General features: G+C 42.7%; 1 protein-coding gene across 1 annotated transcript in view; it reads left to right on the forward strand.

The window, feature by feature from the left end:
* The window catches only part of LOC145417848 (neuropeptide SIFamide receptor-like), a 338,464-nt gene that overhangs the window by 228,491 nt on the left and 85,659 nt on the right, over positions 1 to 24,314 (forward strand). The window contains exon 3 of the mRNA XM_080286469.1: positions 5,327 to 5,426. Coding sequence (XP_080142595.1) covers positions 5,327 to 5,426 — 100 coding nt within the window. The remainder of the gene's footprint in view (positions 1 to 5,326; positions 5,427 to 24,314) is intronic.

Consider the following 24,314-nt stretch of genomic DNA (forward strand, 5'->3'; position numbering starts at 1 on the left):
ACGCAGACGTCTCCATTAACTCTGTATCGTGGTTTCTGCATTATACTTTCAGCCAAGAGGGACGGCTCAAAGCATTCGCCCTTTGATGTACAGTCTTAAGAAACACACATCAACACACGTCCCGCAGGTGTATTCAGTGTAGCCTTTTCGTGGTTTATATACACACTACGCCATCTATGAACAAGGCTGGGAAACACAAGGCCATTCTGTGTTTGATGTGGATAACTGTACACACACCGTCGGCCCATTTCTTTAAACACATGATGGTTACGTTGTCCACTTATATTTAAATGATTTTGCTGCATTTTCACATAACATACAAATGATGTGAATAAATTAATAAATACATAATTATATGTCATCCTATCTATCGAATTCGTGGAAAATGTATAAAAGAAAGACGGTAATTGAAGGTTTGTGCACATCTGTTTACACTCTTTCACAGAAGAGACCTGGGGGATGACTGCCACTCACAGTAAATACGTAATGTCGGCGATAACTTATTTATAGTCGACAGCAAATGTTCAAACTGTTGCAAATTTAAAGAATACTAAAAACGACCTCCTCCCCCCCCAAAAAAAAAGTCATGGAGAATTATTATTATTATTATTATTATTATTATAATTATTATTATAATCCTCTTCTTTCTTTACTTCATTCTTTCCACGTCCTTCTGCCTACGGGTGACTTTACACTCCCTCTTTTGTCCTCCTTTCCTTCATTCTTTCCTCTTCCTTCTGCCTGTGGGTGACTCAACACTGAGTGACGAGCCGAATGGTTTCCTGTACACCAGGAAACCATTTAACCAAATTATGGCGCATGGTGGTTTAGTGGGTAAATATGGCGCTCCAACCGGATTGAGCCGGTAAGACATATCCATGGGGTGGTTGGGGTGTAATGCTCACGTAGTGTCGCTCAGGGATGAGTAAGGCTAGTCACTCTCATCTTAAATGTCAGAACCAACTTGACTAGCCCAGGGCTCCTACGCTCTTCATGGGGAAACGCAGGATTGGATGATGGATGGGTGAATTATTATTAAAATTATTATTTTTACTATTAATTCATTTATTTTCCATGCATTCACCCTCTGGACTACCTTGCATACAGCGTAAATAGTTGTGCTAATAATAAAAAATAAGAATTCGTGGGTGTACCTATAGTGTCTTTGGATTTGCATATTACACTCTCTCTCTCTCTCTCTCTCTCTCCAGGACGAACAACGCATATTCAAACTCCTGAAAGCACTTTCCACAGCACCGTATTTCCTAATCCTCCGTTTTCTTTGATGCCATACTCCTTTACATTCTGCTACGCTTTGATGTAGTACACTGTAGTCCCAGAATACGCTAAATATGCTACTGATGTTAAAACCGAGCCCAGAATTTTGATGCTAATATTAAACCCAAAATACTGAAGGCTTCGGGACTGAGCGATCGAATGTTTATGCCATTTTTCACTGGGTATTTTGGTGGTTGCTTCTCCAGGTATTGCTTTTCTCTTCGTTTTTTTGATACCGTACACGCATTGCATTTATAGGAGGAGGAGGAGGAGGAGGATTACACAGGAAACCAAACAGCACAAGACCTTATGGTCCTTTCGAGGCTGCTTGTTAGAGAAAACTATGACTACAAGATCTAACTCTACATGTTGAAGGATAAGGATAGTAAAGCAAGAAGGCTCCCCCCACCACCAAACCCTCCAGGAAAAAGTGAGAAAAACCACCATGCAGCATGGAAAAACTGACATAGAAATTTTATAGGAAACACTGGAAAGGAAAAGTCACATTCTATAATACTTTATCTATAAGCTACCCGATAGAGTAACCTGAAAGAGAAAGTAAACAAATAAAATAATAGTTACGGCATGACATTATAAACCGGTACATTGAGTTAAATGGGAAGTCTGTGGACATAACGTGGAAGCAACACACTGCACAGTGTGGATGTTTAGGGGTGGTGCGGCAGCCTTGCCTGGCGCTTTTAAGGTAGGCAGCAGTCAATCAGGCCCTAGCTCCGTTTGCTCCACTGAGACAAGGAACTCTCCCATGTGGGACAAGTACACAAGTTTCATCCTGAAGCAGTGACCCCTGGTACATTAAAAAAATCCCGATGGTGGTCATTTGACTAACAGGGACCCTCAGTGATCCACAGCCCAACACAGGTCGAAAGTAAGAGTAGTGACCGTTAACTCAGGGTTATCTGTGCAGAGCCTAATCTGTGCTTATATTGCTTTCTTTGCAGGAGGAGGAAGAGAAGAAGGAGGAGGAGGAGGAGGAAAGCAAGAGAGCGGTGGTGATAGTGACGATAACGATGAAAAGATTCTACATTACCCAACACTCAAACCTCCTCCACCTCAAATGGCATCGCTTTTTGACTATCATCTAAGTTACAATAGATTTTTTAATTCACTTCAGAGTCCCAGCCCATAATAAACCTACGATACCGCCACTACAAATCACACAAACACAAACATTCAGACCGTGGAAGGCGCCTAAAGATCAACAAGAACCGCACCGAAAAAATGCCGATCCCATTTCTTACTTCTTCCCCCTTTAAAGACTCCGCCCAAACTACTTACTGCTGAATGCGAAAAGTTGGACCATTGAGCAACACAGTGGGACGGACGAGGACAAGCTGGGTGGCGAGGGAAGGGACGGGGTGGGGGAGGAACAGAAAGGGGCAGGGAAGGGCGGGAGGGGGAGAAAGAAAGAGGCAGGGTGGGGCAGAATGAGACAGTGAGGGGGGGGGAGATTAGGGAAATGGGGGGGAGATTAGGGAAATGGGGGAGAGTGATTAGGGAAATGGAGGAGAGGATTAGGGACATGGGGAGTGGATAAGGAGATATGTGGGAGGTGACTGGAAGCAGGAAGGGGAGTGGATTTGGGGCAGGGAGGGGAGTGGATTAGGGGCAGGGAGGGGAGTGGATTCAGGGCAGGGAGGGGAGGGGATTAGAGACATGGGGGAAAGGGCAAGGAGCTAAGGAGTTGAGAGTATTGGAGGACTATAGGCAGGGAACATGGGATAGGGAGCTAGTACGTAGGGTACTAAGGAACAGAGAATATTATGGAAAGGAAAGGGAGCAGGGGTGGGGTGCTGGGGAGTAGGGAGCAGGGGTGGGGTACTGGGAAGTAGGGAGCAGGGGTGGGGTACTGGGGAGTAGGGAGCAGGGGTGGGGTACTGGGGAGTAGGGAGCAGGGGTGGGGTGCTGGGGAGTAGGGAGCAGGGGTGGGGTGCTGGGGAGTAGGGAGCAGGGGAATAGAGAGCATGGGAGCTAGGGGGCAGGAAGCATAGCAACAGGGAGCAAGAAGCTCGATGAGGAAGACGAGGAAGCTTGAGGGGGGGAGAAAGGGAGGAGGGGGGCACGGAACATGGTGAGAGGGAGACATGTGGAGTGGAAGGGGGTAGAGAGTCAGGGAGTAGTTAGCTAGAGGAAGTACGAGGGAGATGGGCAGGGAGTCGGGGGAGAGAGAGGGGGAAAGTATCTCGAGAAGGGGAGGGAAGGGGATAGGCCAAGAATAAATCGAACAGACACAAAACTCTCTTCATTAACCTTACATCACACCCATTCACCTATTTTCAGAGCAGAATAATCTGGTACTCTTACGCCTCCACCAAAGTTCCTTCTTATACTCGTTGCCCCGGAGAAAAATGAGCGCCCTTAAACTTCCAAAACTGCCTTAAGTTGCTTTGATCTCTTGCCTTTCCAAACTTTTATAATTTCTCCGTCGCAAGAAATAGCCTGTTATTTTTTTTTCCTGGCGACGAACTTCCGGTATTGATTCAGAGCGATGGTTTATTAGCCGAGAACACGAGCTGAAAGTATTGTACGTATATCAATCTTTCGTTTACCTATCTTTTTTATTAGTTTATTTGTCTGTGTGCTTTACTCCACTGTGTTTAGTTATAATTATACTTTTTCAATCTACTGTACATATTTACCTATCTACCCCATATATGTCTATCTGAATATAGATGTATAATACTTGCGTACCATATACCTCTATCTACTTGTCTATTTTTTAATGTCAGCTCAAACACAGCTATAAAATTTAGTGATACCGTTCAAACTCTACCATTATTTTTCATGTTGGCAAAAGGAGTGGTGTATGTGTCTGCGGCTGACACACACACACACACACACACACACACACACACACACACACACACACACACACACACACACACACACAGAGTGGGCCCCCAGCTCTCCAAATCTGATAATATACACAACTCTTTCTAGTTTACTGTATATGCACCGCTACACATGGAATATACAATGCTTTTATCTTTGCAGCTGTTTCATGCATATCCTATTTCCCCAAAGTCCCTACAGTAACAGGACGAAAAGAACGACTAAAATCCGGAATGAACGACTAAAATCCGAAATGAATACCTAATACCCGAAATGAACGCCTAAAATCCGGAATGAACGACTAAAAATCGAAATGAACGCCTAAAATCCGAAATGAACGCCTAAAATCCGATATGAACGCCTAAAATCCGAAATGAACGACTAATACCCGCAATGAACGACTAAAATCCGAAATGAACGACTAAAATCTGAAATGAACGACTTAAATCTGGAATGAAAGACTAATATGCGGAATGAACGACTAAAATCCAGTGACCATTACATTTATACTTCCCTTTTCCTAAACCTGCAAGCCTTTTGAAGGGGGGAAAAAAAAGCTGAGAAAATGAAGTGTTTGCCAGATCAAGAGACGTAGAAATCCCTTCGGTCAAATCTAAATATAGAAAGAAGGAAAGTGAGAGAAAGAAAGAATCTCAAACTTCGAAGGAGTCACGCCAAAATATAAAAAATAAAAGAGAGAAAGAAAGAACGAACCTCAAATTTCGAAGAAGTCACGCCAAAAGATCAAATTTTAAAGAGAGAAAGAAAGAAAGAAAAATCAAAATTCGAAGGAGTCTCGCCAAAAGATCAACAATTCAGGGAATAAAAAAATGGAAAGAGAAAAATAAAATATGCACCGAAAAATTAAGACAAAGAATAAAAAAGAAAAAGAGCAAGAGAAGCAAAGACGGCAAAAGAGACATCATTTACACAGTGTGCATATTGCCTTGATAATTCCCTTTTTTTTATATGAGCTTTGGTATTCCTATTATTAAATCCATCCTGACCCATATATTATCAGGGAAAAGGCTTAGGATGATATTATGATTGATGATGATGATCATGATGAAGATGACCATAACAATAATGACGATGACAATGACGATGACAACGTTGGCGGTGATGATGATGATGATGATGATGATGATGATGATGACACCACACTAACCCCTTCTCTCTCTCTCTCTCTCTGCAGCGTGGATCCTTGGGTGGGTGATGTGCAAGCTGGTCGCCTATGTGCAGGGCGTCTCCGTCTCCGCCTCCGTCAATTCCCTCGTCGCTGTATCTTTGGACAGGTAAATATATGTGTGTGTGTGTGTGTGTGTGTGTGTGTGTGTGTGTGTGTGTGTGTGTGTGTGTGTGTGTGTGTGTGTGTGTGTGTGTGTGTGTGTGTGTGCGTGTGTGTGTGTGTTTCAGTGCATTTATCCCGTCGTATCCGTACCATAGCAACAGTACTGGTAGCTGTAGTGCCAGGCTGATCTGAAATGTGAACCAGGTGGACTGCAGGCTAAGTTTCCTTCCTCCTCCAGTCCATTATCCTTTTTTGGGGGGATAGGAAAGCAGTCAAGGGATGTTTGTATAACCAGGCAACTGACCCGCCGTCATATCAGTGCCACCACATGAAGGCGTCCCTATCCAGCACCTATCCTTGCGGTAATTTTCTTATATAAACTTAGTAGGCTGGCAGATACATTTACGTCTATTTCGAGCTGAAGAAATAATGAGCTTCAGAAATTGCTGTGTTTCTCTCATCGACTTCCTATTGTACTTTTTTCATACTCTGTGCGTTGGCGAAAATTTTTATGGATTTTTCTCACCTTGAATTTGGTATATTTTCATTAAGTTGACAGAGTTATCTAATAATGTATCGTCCTTCAAAATCTATTTTTTTTTTCATTAATTGCGTAACTATATTTTTAAAGCATATATTTTTTCTCATTCTTGACAAGTAGGTTTATCACTTTTTATTGTTTTTTTCTTCTCGAATTTGTATTACCTTTAATTTTTTTGTGTACTGCTGCCATTTTTTTTCTTCAGGGATATCCCCCCCCCCAATCGAATTCTTATTTTTTCATTTCGTCTGTGAGTTCGAGGAATTTTTAAAGATTTTTCTCCAACCGAATTCGCTTTTATCTGGTCCTTTGTGGGCTGGCAAAATTTTGGAAGGATTTTGGAAGGATCTGTCTCCCCCTCCCCCTCACATTTCTGTATTTTTTTCTGGGTTGTGCGGCTCAAGAGATTACCTCCTCCTGCCCTTCAATACACTGGACACGCAGTTTTTTTTTCATCAGTCTTTCATAAAATCTACACCGTTTTCCTCACTTATCCTTTCTTCCTTCCTCTCTCTCTCTCTCTCTCTCTCTCTCTCTCTCACTCCATGTGTTTATTCCATCAGCCTTTCACAAAATTATCACCGTTTTCATCACTTTTCCTTCCTTTCTGTCTCTGTCTGTCTGTCTGTCTGTCTGTCTGTGTCTGTCTGTCTCTCACATACATCTTTTCCTCTTCAATCTGTCCACTCACTTCACCTTGCCCTCCCGCCGTCGCAATTCCATCTTCCTTCCCGTCTCTTTCTATCACTCCACCTCACAGCCGATCAAAACTCCCTCTCCACTACATCTTTTCCTCTCATCTATCCATCCAATTCATCTTTCCTTTCCATCACACTTCCATCATTCCATCTTCCATCACACTTCCATCATTCCATCACCCTTCCTCCACCCTGCCTTCACCATCACCCAGGCCTTCACCTCTCGACCCAATCACCTCAGGCCCTTCTCTTACCCTATCTCGTCCATCATTCCCCCATCCCTTTTTAACCCTTTCGCAGCACCAATATGTCTCTTATATATTGTACTGGGTAGTCTTGTTGCTTCCTGACATCCTTTTTCAACATCCTGCCTTCCTGTTCAATCGCCTCACTCCTATCCTTCCTCTCACGTCTTTCTCCTATCACCCTGAGGACTATCCTACTTGCCAAAACTTCCCAATCTTGACCAATCTTAGTGCCCGTGTTTCCCATCCCTATTTCATTCCCCTCCCCCTACCCACCTGTCCCACCTTCCCAGCCCTCTTCCATCCTCCACACTCTACCTCTCTCTCGTTAGCCACACTCCCATCCCTCTTCTATCCCTCTCCCATCTCATGCACACTCCCATTCTGCCTCCCTCACCTAACCTTATTTTTAACATACCTCAGTCCAAACTCTCTCTCTCTCTCTCTCTCTCTCTCTCTCTCTCTCTCTCACACACACACACACACACACACACACACACACACACACACACGCACGCACACACACACACGCACGCACACACACACACACACACACACACGCACACACACACGCACACACACACGCACACACACACGCACACACACGCGCACACACACACACACACACACACACACACACACACACACACACACACACACACACACACACACACACACACGCACACACACGCACACACACACGCACACACACACGCACACACACGCGCACACACGCACACACACACACACACACACACACACACGCTGCCCGTCTCTCGTTTCAACATTTTTCTTGCGAGATAAAAGCTTCCCCAAAACTCTTGCTACTTCGCCGTCCGCTAAACCACGCCCGCGGAGTCGGGGAACATTCGAACAAAACGGAAAGTAATTTGGCGAAGTGAAGAAAGATGGAGATAGAAAACACGGAGAAAATAATGGAAGTTGGAGAAATAAGAAAACATGGTGAAAAATGTGGAGCGGAATGGAAGATGGTGGAATAAGAAAAATGTTTAAAAAATGTGGAACGGAAAAAATGTGGAGAGGAAATGTGGAAAAACTGAAGTGAGAAGAAAGAAAGAAAGTTGTGGAGGATTTACACGAGACGGAAAGCAATTGGGTGGAGTAAAAAAAAGATTGAGCACAGTGTGAAGAGATGAAAAGTGGAAAGAGTATATTTTTGACGAGCTGGTGGCGTAAAATAAAAGAAAGAAAGAAAGAAAGACAGACAGACACAGAAATATATAAAATATATATGGTAAATAAATAAATCACAGATATGGAAAGAGAAAACGTGGAAGACTGAAAGAAGACGGAAGGTATAATAACTGAGGAAAAAATGGAAAAAAAGAATAAAAGTGGAGACGAAATGAGCAAAAGAAAATCAAATACTTTCATCGACCGCTTACTAAGTGTGTGTGTGTGTGTGTGTGTGTGTGTGTGTGTGTGTGTGTGTGTGTGTGTGTGTGTGTGTGTGTGTGTGTGTGTGTGTGTGTGTGTGTGTGTGTGTGTGTGTGTGTGTGTGTGTGTGTGTGTGTGTGTGTGTGTGTGTGTGTGTGTGTGTGTGTGTGTGTGTGTGTGTGTGTGTGTGTGTGTGTGTGTGTGTGTGTGTGTGTGTGTGTGTGTGTGTGTGTGTGTGTGTGTGTGTGTGTGTGTGTGTGTGTGTGTGTGTGTGTGTGTGTGTGTGTGTGTGTGTGCGAGGAAAGAACCTATGCTAAGTTTGCTTTAAGATCCCCAAGCCACACATCACTTGACTGGAGGATCAATTTGACTCGCAACCAAGGAGACTCATTCGTATTTTGCAAGACATTAAATTTTATGTAACCAGGGCTACGTATTCATGTTGAGGGAGTTGTTCAATTCCATCAGGTGAAAACAACTCTATAGGTATGTGAACTGTGATCTCCGCACGCACACACACACACACGCACACACACACACACACACACACACACACACACACACACACACACACACACACACACACACACACACACACACACACACACACACACACACACACACACACCATCCCATCACTATGCAATTAGATCTAATAACAAAAGCCTACTATACTGTTTTTACCCTAACTTGTCCTATAATCGCCATCTCTCCATCTTGAAGAGCTGAGCTGTAACAGTAGATTAACACTGGAATATGGTGGTAGTCACGAAGTGCTGTGGAAGCAATGTAGAGCCGTGGCATTGTCTTTTTCCGCGAGTAAGTTACGTGAAATAAGCTGCAAAAGGACGAAAATTTGGGAAAAGAGTATACAAAAGTGAACGAAGACCTCTGAAACAATTGGAGTGATATATATGCTGTTTTTCAAGCTACTTCGTCAATGTCTTCAAAATTAATAAAAGTGGCAATGACGATCTGAGAGGTATTGGGAAGGGAAAAAGAGAGGAGAGGGAGATGGGGGAATGAGTGGACGAGAAGAGGAGAGGAAGGAGGGGGAATGAGAGGACGAGAAGAGGGAAGAGAGGACGAGAAGAGGGAAGAGAGGAAGGAGGGGGAATGAGAGGACGAGGAGAGGAAGAAGGGGGAATGAAAGGACGAGAAGAGGGAAGAGAGGAAGGAGGGGGAATGAGAGGACGAGAAGAGGAGAGGAAGAAGGGGGAATGAAAGGGCGAGAAGAGGAGAGGAAGGAGGGGGAATGAGAGGGCGAGAAGAAGAGAGGAAGGAGGGGGAATGAGAGGGCGAGAAGAGGAGAGGAAGGAGGGGGAATGAGAGGGCGAGAAGAGGAGAGGAAGGAGGGGGAATGAGAGGGCGAGAAAAGGAGAGGGAAGGGAATGAAATGAAGTGGGGAAGGAAAAAGGAGGGAAAGCAAGTGGCATGGACAAGGCGAGAGAAGGAAAGGAAATGGAATGAGACGAAGCGAGATGGAAAAGGAAGAAAGGAGGAGGAACGGACGGGGCGAGAAGGAAAGGAGAGGGAATGAGATGGAGTGGGAAAGAAAAAGGAAGGAAACGAGAGGGCAAGGACAGGGCGAGGGAAAGGAAAGGGAATATGATGGATTGGGAAGGAAAATGGAAGAAGTACTAATTCAGATGAGGAAGTGGGAAATGGGATGGAGGAGAGAAAGGAAGGGAAGGGAATGGACGGAAAAGCGAAAAAAAATAAAACACTTAGAAGCATATGGAAAGAAAAGAAGGAACATGAATGGGAAAAAGTGAGGGTTGCGTGAAGGAAAAAAAAAAAAAAAAAAAAAAAAAAAAGAGTTGGGGTGGGGAGGCATGAATTACAGGGAAGGAAAAGAAAGAGGAAAAAGAGAGGGGGGGGGAAATGACAGGACGTAGGAAATGAGATGCCGTGAGAGAAAATGGAGAAGTACACAAGGGGAGGCTAAAGGAAAGCAAACATTATAAATCTACTGCCCCTTCTATAAGCCGTTTCCTTTGAGTATGATGGAAGGCAAGAGGAGAAGGAGAGGAAGGGAGAGGGAGAGAGAGGAGGCGTGGGAGAGAGAGGAGGCGTGGGAGTGAAAGTGGAAATAAGGGAGAGAGAGAGAGAGAGAGAGAGAGAGAGGGGGGGGGGAATAGTTAAGTAAGAAAGCGGTGGGAGCAATATAGAGAAAACTTTAAATGTGACAAATGGCCACTAGAACTTTTTACTTGGGCTTATATACATCTCTAGGGGGAGTGGTTAGCGGGAGGGGAGGTTGGAGGGGTGGGAGGAGTGTTGGGGGAGTGAGAGAGAGGTAAGTGGGCGTGGAAGGAAAGAGAAATGAGGGAGGGAAGTGGAGAAAGGGGAGATGAAAGTGTGGGACAGAGTATGGGCATAAGACGGAGGAGAAAGAATGAGGAAAGGGAACAGAGAAGGTAAGGATGATCAGAATGGGTATAACATGGGCAGGAGAAGACGAAGGAAGGGAAGAGAGGGGAAGGGTTGGAGGTGGATGGAAGAGTAGGAGGAAGGGCTATGAAGGGACCGAGAGAAAATAAGTGGGTGTGGGAGGGAAGAGAAGGAAAAACAGGACAGGAAGAAGAGAAGTAGGGAGGGAAAATTTATGTGAGAGATGGCAATAAGTATGAAAAATTGCGAGCGGGGAAGGCTGCGTTTGCGGAGGGGAAGTGGGAAAGGAGGATGAAGAGTGAGAGAGGAAGAGTGAGGGAGGTATGTGGGCGTGGGAGAGAGAAGGAAGAGAGAGACAGAGGAAGTGAAGATGAACAGTGAGAGAATATGTAGGCGTGGAAGGAGAGAGAGAAAAAAAAGAGAGAGGTAGAGGAGCTGGGGAAAAGAAACAGCGGGAGACTGGAAAGAAAAGGAGGGTACAATGAGGAAAAAGGGGGATGTGGGGGGAAGGAAGGTGGTGAAGGGAGGTAGTGGAGGAGCAATGAGGCGATGTGGGAGTAGGAGGAGGGAGTCGGAAGGGAGTGCAAGGAGGGAGGGGATAGTGAAGGTGAAGGGGAGGAAATAGGTATAAAAGGATGAACGAAAGGAAAGGCAGAGGAAAGAGAGAGAGAGAGAGAGAGAGAGAGAGAGAGAGAGAGAGAGAGAGAGAGAGAGAGAGAGAGAGAGAGAGAGAGAGAAAGAGAGAGAGATGGATGAATGCAGGCAGGGGAAGGATATTATGGGACAGGAGTACATAGGAAAGACAGTTAACAGGAGGCTGCTGGCCCATGACAAGATTATCTGCTGGGAAAAAAAACAAAAAAAAAACAAGACATTTCTACTAAGATATAGCCAACGTGTAAGAGAAAAGGTGGCAAAGAGGATGGCTCTCCCTCATCCACCACACCTTCCGGATAATACGTCAGAAAAAATAAAAAATAAATATGCAAGTTAGAAAAAGCAAGCATGGAAATTTTGTGAGGGGAGGGGGATAATTACATAGGGCTGAAGAGAGGGAAAGGGTGACAAAGGCGGGAAGATGAGAGATATGAGCGGGGGCGGCGGTAGGAAGGAAAGGATTAAAGGGGAGATATAAGAAGGGATGAGGCTAGAGGGGAGGAAATGAGGGTGGGCGAGTGGAGAGGAGATAGTGAGAAGGAAGTAGGAGTAGGAGAGTGAGCCTATGGATGAGGGGAGAAAGAGAGCGTAGAAGAGTGTGCTGGGGAGGGAAAGGAAGGGGCGGGAAGAGTTGGGGAGAGGAGAGAGATAACGTCACAGAAAGAGAAAAGGGCAAGAGAGAGAGAAGACTGGTTGGGGGAGCGGAAAGAAGAGAAAGAGAGAAGTGAGAAGAAGAGAATGAGGAGAGACTTGAGGAAAGAGAAGTAAAGAAGTGAGGAAGAGAAGACTGGGAAAGGCGGAAAAAGGGATAAAAGATATGAAGTAGAAAACAACACAAGGACGAGGGGGATAATGGAAAATGAAAAGAGGAAGAGGACAGACAAGAGAAGAGGAGAGAGGGAGCGAGATGAAAGAGAGGGGAAATAGCGAGAGTGAATGGGACAATGGACAGGAGAGACAGAGAGAGAGAGAGAGAGAGAGAGAGAGAGAGAGAGAGAGAGAGAGAGAGAGAGAGAGAGAGAGAGAGTTTGCGATAAAAACAAGAGAAAAAAAATCCAGTGAAAGGTCAAGTATGAGAAAGAGTGGACGAGGAAAATTTAAGAAACAAGTAACAGGAAAGGAGAAAATAAAATACAGGACACTACGAAAAAAAATGTGGAGTCGAAAAAGCGAAAACACTGAGTGACGAAGAAATAAAAATAAAAACAATAAAGACAAAAAGAACAGAATAAGGGATAAATTGTAAGCAGATTAAAAAAAAGGAATGACGATAATAGTACAAAATATGAAGTATGTAAATGGGAATTGGGAAAAATAAATCAAATAAGGAAAGAGAGTAGGGGAGAGATTGAAGACAAGAAATGCACGAGGAAAAGAAAATGAAAAGTCAGGGGGATATGAAAGAAAAAACTGAGAAGAAATGAAGAGAAAATAATATAAGACGATAAAAAGAAAAATAAATGAAAGGGGAACATAATTCGAGTGAAGTAGCAATAAAAGTGAATAATGAAATGCAAGAGGAAAAATAACTGATAAAATGAAGGGAAACACCACAAGCATATAAAAAAAAGGAATAGGGCATAATTAGATGATATGTAAAAAAAAAAAAATGTGGAGGCTAAGGAGACCATAGAGTTAAGAATAAATGAGAGGCGGGAAATAAATTAAGAGTGAGGTATACTGCATACGAGTATAATGTAAAAATAAAATGCAGATAAATTGCAAGACAGTGTAAGGTAAAAATAAAAAAATCAAGTGTGAGATATAGGCTACTGCAGAAGAATGTAAGGTAAAAGCAAGAAGTAAAGAGAAAAGAATAAGTACGTGAAATATACGCTGCTTAGAAAAAAAATATTGGAGATAAAAATAATACAGCAGATACGAAACAGGGAGCAAATTAAAGTAATGTACAAATTAAAGTAAACATGAAACAATTAAGGGGAAAAGTAATTAAAAAAAACAAAATTAATACGCATAATCATATAATTTAAAGCAGGAAACAAAAAAAAGTCAGATAAAATAAAAAGGAACAAGGAACCGGGGAGAATAAAATGAATGAGGGGAAAAAGGACAAAAATACATCCAAAAGAGATGATGAGTCCGAAGAGAAAAAAAAAGACAAAAAAATTAAACGAGAAATTTATTATACGTCGCGAATATAAAAGTGTAACATCTCAAACTTAATTCCTCATTTCTATGCCAATACCTACTTTCCGCTCTCTCTTTCTCTCTCTCGGTTCTTCCTTCATTCTCTCCTCCTCCTCCATTTCCTTCCTGTAATCCCTCCTCCAAATCTTTTCTACAATGTTTTCCCCTCATTTTCCTCTCAAATCCCACTTCTCCTCAAAGCCCACAATTACACCAAACAAGGGTCAGTAGAAGGTGTTTCCGAAGCCACTCATGGGGACGATTTACAGACTACCTTAAGATTAATTTCCCGTCGTAACTAAGACATGCTTCTGTGGTAAGGATAGAAAGCAGAGGTGCATCCAAGGTCTTTCCATGTATCTTACTCTTTATCAGTAAGGAAATAAATAAAAATAAAACAATATAAAAATACCGAAACCCTTACTATTATACCCGTCGTAACTTCCCACGTCTCTAGTTCTTCCTATCTATCTATCTATCTATATACCTAGGCTGCTTCCCCCAAGGAAAGGGAGGTAGCCGAGACAGGACGACTCACTCTCCATTTACTCATCCATTCAAACACATTCATTTGCATCTTAGCCCCAAAGGGGAGAACGGACAGATCCTCACCGCACCACACCGCACAAGGGTCAACTGGGCAATGCAATCAGTGACATCCGCAGCAGGGCCCGACAGCAGAACTGGTTTACCCCTGCCACATCATAACAGACCCATCCCCTTACCCGCACCTGACCTAACTAGCCGATCAGACCAAATGCGGGAGAATATCCCCTCAGGGCTGCGTCATCACTTATTTATTCACAATTTCTCTCCATTTATTTCTGTCACGCACAGCCACTCTTCCTTGCTCAACAGACATCCCTCTCGCATCCAGCGCTCTCTTCACACTGTCCATCCATCCTATTCGTGGTCTTCCTCTCAGCCTTACACCTCTCACATCAGATCTAGATATCTTTTTCACCAATCGCTCATTATCCATTCTCTCCATATGTCCAAACCATTGCAACACCCTCTGCTCAACTCTACCAGCCATCTCCCGAACAACTCCAGTTCTCCTTCGCACTTCATCATTTCGCACCCGATCCATACGCGTCACTCCACACATACTCCTCAGACATCTCATCTCCATTACATTCAAACTTTTCCTCTCTGCTACACCCATATTCCATGTTTCAGCCCCATATAATGCAGTCGGTACCACAACACCCTCATACAGCCTTCTCTTTACATCCATTCTAAGCGAACGACATTTAAACACTTTTTTCATTCCTCCCAGCACCTTTCCTACTTCATTTATTCTAAACTTCACTTCTGCATCTATTCTTCCATCCACAGCAACATGTGACCCTAGATATTTAAAACAATCTACCTCCTCAAGTAACTCACCATTCAAAACTATATTCATCCCCCTACCATCTATCAACCTCGTACACTTCATCACTTTACTCTTATTCTCATTTACTTTCAATTTCCTCCTTTCACACACCCTTCCAAACTCCTCTACCAACTGTCTCAATCTCTCCTCTGAATCAGTCACCAGCGCAGTATCATCTGCAAACAGCAGCTGCTTCAGATTCCACTCTCCTCCATCAACATTTACCAGACTCAGACCACCTAAAACTCTTGCATTCTTCCTACTTAACAATAATAATAATAATAATAATAATAATAAGAAGAAGAAGAAGAAGAAGAAGAAGAAGAAAAAGAAGAAGAAGAAAAAGAAGAAGAAGAAAAAGAAGAAGAAGAAAAAGAAGACGAAGAAGAGTAGTAGTAGTAGTAGTAGTAGTAGTAGTTGCTGTTGTTGTTGTTGTTGTTGTAATAATAATAATAATAATAATAATAATAACAATAATAATACAGAAGGAAGACAGCATCACCCACGGCAGCTCATATCTTTGGCTATTTTGAAGGAGTAGCCAATATTTCTCATTTACTAGACCCTCGCCGACTTCTGTCAAAATTCTGAAGAACTTCTTGGACTTTAATCCTTATTATGCCGGAGGTTTAATACGTCTAAGTGCTGTGTGTGTGTGTGTGTGTGTGTGTGTGTGTGTGTGTGTGTGTGTGTGTGTGTGTGTGTGTGTGTGTGTGTGTGTGTGTGTGTGTGTGTGTGTGTGTGTGTGTGTGTGTGTGTGTGTGTGTGTGTGTGTGTGTGTGTGTGTGTGTGTGTGTGTGTGAGAAACATTAATGTGACATGACTATGCATTTTTCCGTGGAGTATTGCCCTGAGAATAAAATAGTTTCAATCCACATCAAGTTCTTCTTCTATTCCTCCTCCTTCTCCTCCTCCTCCTCATCATCATCATCATCATCATCATCATCATCATCACCATCATTTTCTTCATCTCCTCCTCCTCCTCCTCCTTCCCCTTCCTCTTCTCCTTCTACCCCTTCTTCTTCTGCGTCTTCCTCTTCCTCCTCCTCCTCTTTCTCTCTTCACCTGGACCTTCGTACTTCACCTGACCCACATCCATCTCAAATGGTCCCACAGGCCAAAAAAGGTCCTTGGATGGGAGTGTACAGAATCTCAAATACCCATTCACTCCACAGCCTTCTGACACCTGAAGGGGGAGGTGTAGCGAGGACAGAGGAAATGTTTGGGAGGAAACGTGGAGGAGAACGAAGGAAACGTGGAGGGAAAGAAGGAAATGTGGAGGGAAAGAAGGAAATGTGGAGGGAAAGAAGGAAACGTGGAGGGAAAGAAGGAAACGAAGGGAATGAAGGAAACGTAAAGGGGATGAAGGAAACGTGAAGGGAATGAAGGAAAAGAAAGGAAAGAAGGAAACGTGGAGGGAAAGAAGGAAACGCGGAGGGAAAGAAGGAGACGTGGAGGGAAGAAGGAAGCGTGGAGGAAAAGAAGGAAACGTGGAGGGAAAGAAGGAAACGTGGAGGGAAAGATGGAAACATGGAGAGATAGACATGAATAGATACATTGACTGACAGATACAATAGATGCGGGCATACAGATAGATACTAAGATAAAGATACAAAGAGACTGAAACAGATATGAACACTGACACACATACAACTTAGATACAGTAATTCTGAGAAGGAAAAAAAAAAAGAGATACAGACGGAGAAGTACACACACACACACACACACACACACACACACACACAATCACCTACACTCTCCTCACACTAACTCAAGCAATCAGTACACCTACCCATCTACGGTACCTCTTTACATCTATCTCAAAGCCCTCACCAGACGTCTCAGATCAAACTACACCCGCCGCTTGAGTCTACACCCAGCTAATCCCCCTCCTTCCTAATCCTCGTGAAAAGTGTATATAAAACGTGTCCCTTCCTTTAATCCAACTGAACCCAAGCCAACTTCTGCGCTTTCAAAGAACTTCTATCGCGCTAAGACGGAATTTGACCTCGCCCTTCTGCTTCAGGTGCACTTCTCTTCCTTCACTTTTCGGTTCCTTTTGCCTTTTCACTCCTGCCTTTTTTATTTCCTTTTTATTTCCCTGTTTCATTTCCTCGTCTGTTTGCTTTTTTTCTATTTGCTTACCCCACTTCCTTCGTCCTTTGCCCACTTCTTATCGTGTCATTCTTGCCTTTTTTATTTGCTTTTCATCTCCTTCTTTCATTTCCTCCTTTCTGTTTGTTTGTTTTTATTTGCTTACCTCATCTCCTCGTCTTACTGTACCTCATTTCATTTGTTTTTTTTCTCCCGTGTTTCTTACCCTAATATATATTTGGGTCTTCGTGTTCAATTCTGTGTTTCTCTCTCTCTCTCTCTCTCTCTCTCTCTCTCTGTTTGTACCTCCCTCTTCTTTTTCTCCTATTTCCCTCTTTTCCTCGCCTCATTGCACCCCCGTTTTCCTTTTATATTTCTCTCCTCTTACTTTCGCCTTCCTCTCATCTTTTTGGAGGTTTCCTATTTTTTTCCTCCGCTCCTCCTTAGTCTTCCATTTTTCTCTTCCTCCTCCTCTCCCTCCTTTTCCTCTTTTTTCCGCCTCCTCCTCCTCCTCCTTCGTCTCATCCTTCTCCTGTCCCTCTCTTCCTTCTTCTCATCTACCCTCTCCTCCTTCCTTCTTCCACATCCCTGTCCTTCTCTTTCACATACCTCTCCTCCTCATTCCTCTTCCTTCTTCCAGCTCTCTCCTCCTCCTCTTTTTACCTGCCCCTCCTCCTCCCACTCCTCCTCTCCTTCTTCCTTCTTGCAGTTACCTCTCCTTCTTCTCTTTCACCTGCCATTCCTCCTTCCCTCCTGTCCTCCCCTTACACCTGTTCCTCTTCCCCCCTTCCTCCTCTTCCCCTTCCTTCTTCCACCTCCCTCTCCACCTCTCCCACAAAACACCATTTTTACTCACTCGCTCTCAAATCTCTCTCCTTGTATTACACTTCCTGGTTCTATATGAAAAAAAAAAAAATCAGAACTTCCAATATGTTTCTTTTATGCTGGTCTTGTGTGTGTGTGTGTGTGTGTGTGTGTGTGTGTGTGTGTGTGTGTGTGTGTGTGTGTGTGTGTGTGTGTGTGTGTGTGTGTGTGTGTGTGTGTGTGTGTGTGTGTGTGTGTGTGTGTGTGTGTGTGTGTGTGTGTGTGTGTGTGTGTGTGTGAGAGAGAGAGAGAGAGAGGATATATTTGTATTCACAATAGCTTCAACTCACCTTCCCTCGGAACCTGACACCATTCTCATATCACTATCTCTCTCTCTCTCTCTCTCTCTCTCTCTCAATCCACACACACACACACACACACACACACACACACACACACACACACACATCCCCCTGCCCGCTCTCTATTCTTTTCCATCTGTCCCCTCTTGGCTTTCCCCTCCAGCTGTCTATCTCCCGTGTGGTCGACAGATCCTACTGACAGGCAACTGACAGACGCATGCTCTCTTCACCCCTTGGCCAATCTCAGTCTCTTCCTCCCCCTTTTCTATCTATCTATCCATTTATCTGTCTATCTAAATCTATCTACCTTCCTCTTCCTGCCTCTATTTGTCTGTTTATCTATCTATCTTTCTATCTATCTACCTATCTAATAGTTTGTACCCTTATCTTTAATGTTCCTCTCTCTATCTGTGTGCCTATCGATATTCTCTCCCACTTACCCAGGCATCTATGTCTCTCTCTCTCTCTCTCTCTCTCTCTCTCCTACCCTTCCTTGATTTCTCCTCTTTCTCAGGAACCTATATTTTCTCTTCTCTTCTTTTATCGTTACTTTCTCGTTCACCTCCTCATCGCTCCTCTTCTCCTCTTGCATACTCTTCCCTCTCCTACATCCCTTTCTTCCATTCAATTATTTTCCCTATTTTTTCAGTTTCATCTTTTCCTCTTTCCACTCTTTACACCCTTCTCTTTTCCTCTCCTTCCTCTTCACCGACTAAAGCTCTTGCATGTCCGTCAATACAGTACCAGAAGTAGTAAAATAAAAATAAATAAGGGAATAAATAAATAATGTTGAAAAGGCATTGAAAACTGTGTCCAGTGGAATGGATTATACTGTCTTTCGCTCATCAGTAAAGACCGACAGTATTTATTAGAGTAAGGAATAAATAATAATAATAAAGGAACAATATAATGTTACTTTTCCGTACACAGCTTTCTTCTTAACTTTTTTTTTTATAGTTTCAAAGCAGACAAAAATAATGCTACTTTCCACAAACCATACACTTTTCTCTTAATCGCCTTAAACTTCGGTCACCAGCTTGTATAAACAGTGTGTATCTATTAATGTCTGTCTGTCTGTCTGTCTACCCATCTAGCCATCTGCCTATTCATCCATCTATCTATCTTTCTGTTTACCTATCTATCTACACTACTGCCAGAAGCATAATCTCATTTCATCTAGCCTATGGTGCCTTGCAAGTTCCGATATTTCCACTCCTCTATCCACCAACCTACCTACCAACCTGCCTACCTATCTCTCTGTCTATCTATCTATCTATCTATCTATCTATCTGCAGTACTACCTTCACCTTCGTCTCACAATTCATCTACGGTCTCACAAAAAAAATAAAAATAAATAAATACAATAAAAACTCCAAGCTCCCCCACACCTCAACTCCTCCCCACCCCTTCCCACCACCACTGCAAACCCCCCTCCCTCATGACCCCTGCCACTCTATATGCAAAACACAATCATGCTGCCCCTCCCCTTTCACCCTCAACCTCCAGCAAACCTAAGCCACCCTCCCTCATGTAATCTGTCGCTTTACATAACAGGTTTGGGGCCTAATTAGTCTGCAGGTGATTTTGATTACCCGGTAAAATTACTCGTCTTACCTTTAGAAACAATTACATTTTCTTTTGCTACTCAGTTAGTTTTTTATTTTGTTATTTAATTAGTTTACCTACCTATCTATCTATAGCCAATTGCTTTCATCCCGTAAGGAGTGACCACAAACAAATCGCCTCCACGTCGCACTGTCCCCGGCCATTTCACTGCCCTCCCAAGATCACACATCCCTCTCTCATAGTTATTTGTACCATTAAATATGACGACGAAGACTGATTTTTCCGTAAATGAAATATACTTGATCTCTATATGTTGTTTCTCTGCCTACAACATCATGTCTGTCTGTCTGTTCTCGAATCGATGTAGTAAGGCGGGTATTGTGATCTATCTATGCCCATCTGTCTATTATTTATTTATCTATCGATCCATGTTTCCATCCATTTATCTATTCATTCATCAATCTATCTATCTGTCTACCTTTTTATCTATCCCTCTATCCACCCAGCTATCCATCCATCAATCCATCCACGTATCCGTCCATCCAGCCATCTTATCTATCAATTTATCTACCCCTCTATCCACCCACTTATTCCTCTATCCACCTGTTTATTCCTCTATCCACCTAATTATCCCTCTATCCACCCATTCATCCCTCCTCTATCCACCCATCTATCTCTCTATCCATCTATCTATCTACATTACAGATGAGTCCAAACACATGATGAAACAGAAAAGAGAATGCACGTAAAATAACCTCATAAATTACCCGGAATTTTACAGTTAACTGATTACAAATACAGTAACACTGTATAGGATTCCAATACAGACTACATATATATATATATATATATATATATATATATATATATATATATATATATATATATATATATATATACATATATATATATATATATATATATATATATATATATATATATATATATATATATATATATATATATATATATATATATATATATATATATATATATATATATATATATATATATATATTCCTATTTATATGAAAAATAAAAATCCAGCCACATGTCCTCTGTGACCCGCCTCCTACTCGCTCTCTCCTCCTCCTCCTACTGCCCTCGTCTCGTCTCGTCTCGTCTTCAGTTCAATCATTTCGGTCAACATTTTCACTGCTTTTCCTTCTCCTTGCTCTCTTTCCGCCCTTGCACACTTTCGTTTATTTCATTAGTTATGACTTACTCCCTCTTGTGTCATTCTTTCCCTCATTCTTTCCTCTTCCTTCTGCCTGTGGGTGACTCTACACTGAGTGACAAGCCAAATGGTTTCCTGTACACCAGGAAACCATTTACTACGCTGGGTGGTAACCATATAACCAAATTTTGGCTCCTGGTGGTTTAGTGGGTAATAAAGGTGCTCCAATCGGATTGAGCCGGTGAAGGTTTATATCCAAGGGATTTATTGCTCACGTAATGTCACACAGGGATGAGTGAGGCTGGTCACTCATCTTAAATGCCAGGACCAACTTTCCTAGCCCCGGGCTCCTACACTCATCATCAGGCAACGTAGGATTAGATGATGGATGGATGGATGACTTTAATTATCCGCCCCTCGTTTTCTGTTTCCAATTCTTCGTATATTTAAACCGATTTTTTTATTTATATTATTACTACTACTACTGTAGTAGTAGTAGTAGTAAAATATATGTTACAAGCAATAAAAATGTTGTTCTTGCTGTTATTTTTCTACTAATACTTCTCATGACATTATAATTAGTCTCCATCTATGTAACTGGTGGAGACTATTGTTTTTGCAGGTAATATTATCCGAGCCTTAAGATTCTCACGACGATTCCAGGAGAATCGGAGACTGCAAGAAGAGTCTGAATGGCGCAGGTTATGTGTCCTGGCATGGGCACAGGAAAGATCCAAATCCTTAATGCACAGTGGAAGGGGATGTCAGAAAGTGCATTATCAGTATTATGCTGTGAATTAGAAAATGGTGGTCGTGTCTACTGGAGACTTCAATCGGGCCTGAGCAAGGAATCTGAATTGTCCAGGTTATGTATCCTTGTATGGGCCATTGCTGATAGGAAAAAAACTCCAAATCTTCCCAAAGAGGTCAAGGTCATTGTGAAAAACAGTAGCTGGAGACTGGTGACTGTCCACAGGACAGTTACGCAGTTCTAGTTATTATTACTGTTATTATTACTATGATGATGATAATGATGATTATCATTATATCATTATTATCATTATTGTTGTTGTTGTTGCTGCTGTTGTTGTCACTATTATTCAGAGCATTTATTTCGTATCTTAAGGTAGGGGTAGCGTCGTCAGTGAGAGAGAGAGAGAGAGAGAGAGAGAGAGAGAATCATTTACGAAGCGGAAGAGCAGGAGACCGGATAAAACAAGGAAGGGAAGAGGGCTAAGTTAAAGGGAAGGGGAATACGACACAAGGGATAAAGAGGACTTAGATGGGAGAGAACAGATTCAGAAGCAAGAACAACGATGTAAGAGGAAACAAAGAGGAAAAGGAGGAGAAATACATAAAGACGCGGTGTGGTTTCTTCACAACGACTAGAAGAATTACTGATCTGTAAAGGACGCGAGAAGAAGCATATGTGGTAGTAAGGAAGGGAAGAGGGTGGAAAAGGGAAGGGAGGAAAGGAAGGAAGGAAGGAGAGAGGAGGGATGAAAGAAGCGGTTGAGAAGAGGTGGAAAAATAAAAAGTAGAGGGGGATGGGAAGAAGTGGATGGAGAGAGAAAGGAGGAAAGAAGGCAGAGGAAGAAGAGTGGGAAGGAAAAGAGGAAGAAAGAAGAGAGAGGAGGAACGAAAGTAGGAGAGGAGAAGTGCGAAGAAGCAAGGTAAAGAAGAGGGAAGAAAGCTGGAAGAAGAGAAGAAGAATCAGCTTTGAAAAAATTATTGGAAAGGAAGGGCAGAAGAAGGGTGAGAGGAAATAGTGATGAAGGGAGATGAGGAGGAAGGAGAGATGGATGAAAAAGATGAGTGGGAGGAAGAAAGGAAGCGAGGAGGAAGAAGCACCAAGATGGTAATTATTCAAGAGACAAAAGGGATGAGAGGAAGAAGAAGACAGGAAGGCGGAAAAAAGGATGGGGGAAGGAGGAATGGAAGAAAGGAAGGAAGGACGGTAGGGGAAAAGGGAAGATGGGATGAAGAGAGGTACACAGCCGGAGGAAACAGGAAAGAAAGGCAATAGGGAGGATGACAATGAGGTGGAAGGAAGAAAGAAGACGAAAAGAAGGAGGATAGTAAGGTGGACGGAAGGAAGGAAGAAGATGGGAGGAAGAGGAGAACAGAGGTGGGAGGAAGGGGAGAATACAGATGGGAAGAAAGGGGGGAGAGAGAGAGATAGGAGGAAGGAGGAAAGTGAAGAGAAAGCATGGAGGGAAGCGAAAGAGTAGGAAGGAAGGAAGGAAGGAAGGAAGCGAGGAGGGAGGGAAGAGGGAAGCAAAGAGGAAGGAAGAAAGGAGGGAAACGAAGAGGGAGGAAAGAAGGAAGAAGTGCGGGAGGAAGGAGGGCAAGGAAGAGGAACGAATGAGGGGAAGGAAGGGAGAGGAAGGGAGCTGATATGAATGAAGGAAAGAAGAACCGCGAAGGAGAGAGAGAAAAAAAAATAGAAGCCAAAAATACTAGAGAAATTATTAAAACCAAACCATCAAGGAAAGTGGAAAAATAAAAATGAAAATCGACATAATAAACGGGGAGAAATGGAGGACAGTGTGAGGGGGAAAGGAAACAGAAAAATGGGACGAAGGAAAGAGAAATAAGGCGAACGAAAAAGAAATAAGGCAAAGGAAGATAAAATACTAGAAAAATGAACACTAAATGAACACAGTATTAACCCCGTCATGGTCGTGTTTATCCAGTTTATTTTTTTTACATCGAAGAGTATTATTTAGCTAAGAGTGAGTCATTGGAGACTGGGAGTGTTAATACTGTCCCTGTTAACCCTCTCACGGTAGGGGCAACTCTAGTCGTCTACTCCAGCTAACGACTGATTATTATTTTATTCAGCTGATATTCGGTCACTGGAGGGAGGAATGGAGGAAGAATAGTGGGAGGAAGGGGGAAAGAGAGGTGGGAGAAAGCAGGAAAAGGAGGGAGGAGGAAGAGGGGGTGGGACGGAAGGATGGGAAGGAAGAGAGGAATATAATTATGTGGAGAGAAGAAATAAAAAAGAAAAAATAAAGAATGCACCAGGAAAAAAAACGAAAAAACACGAAAAGAAAAACTGCACATAAGACACAAAGAAAAATAATAAAAAATATGAAACCACGAATAGGGGACAGGAAGAAAACAAAAATAATGGAGAAAGGGCGATGTGGGAAAAGAAACCTGAGAAAGAGATTGAATATGCAAAAAAAAAAAAAAAAAGAGAGAGAGAGAGAGAGAGAGAGAGAGAGAGAGAGAGAGAGAGAGAAACAAGACCGAATGAGGATGAAATCGAAAATGGACGAACGAAAAAGGGGGATATAATGTGGATAAAAAACAGGACAGAAAACTGTAGGAAGAAGGAGATGTGAAAAGATAAATCATGGGGGGAAAAAAACGAGGAAAACATGAAAGGAAAAAAAAGAAAATATAAGAAACACACATGAAA

This window comes from Coenobita brevimanus, chromosome 111 (assembly GCF_032717465.1).
Source record: "Coenobita brevimanus isolate Jiangsu-jjx chromosome 111, ASM3271746v2, whole genome shotgun sequence".
NCBI lineage: Eukaryota > Metazoa > Arthropoda > Malacostraca > Decapoda > Coenobitidae > Coenobita > Coenobita brevimanus.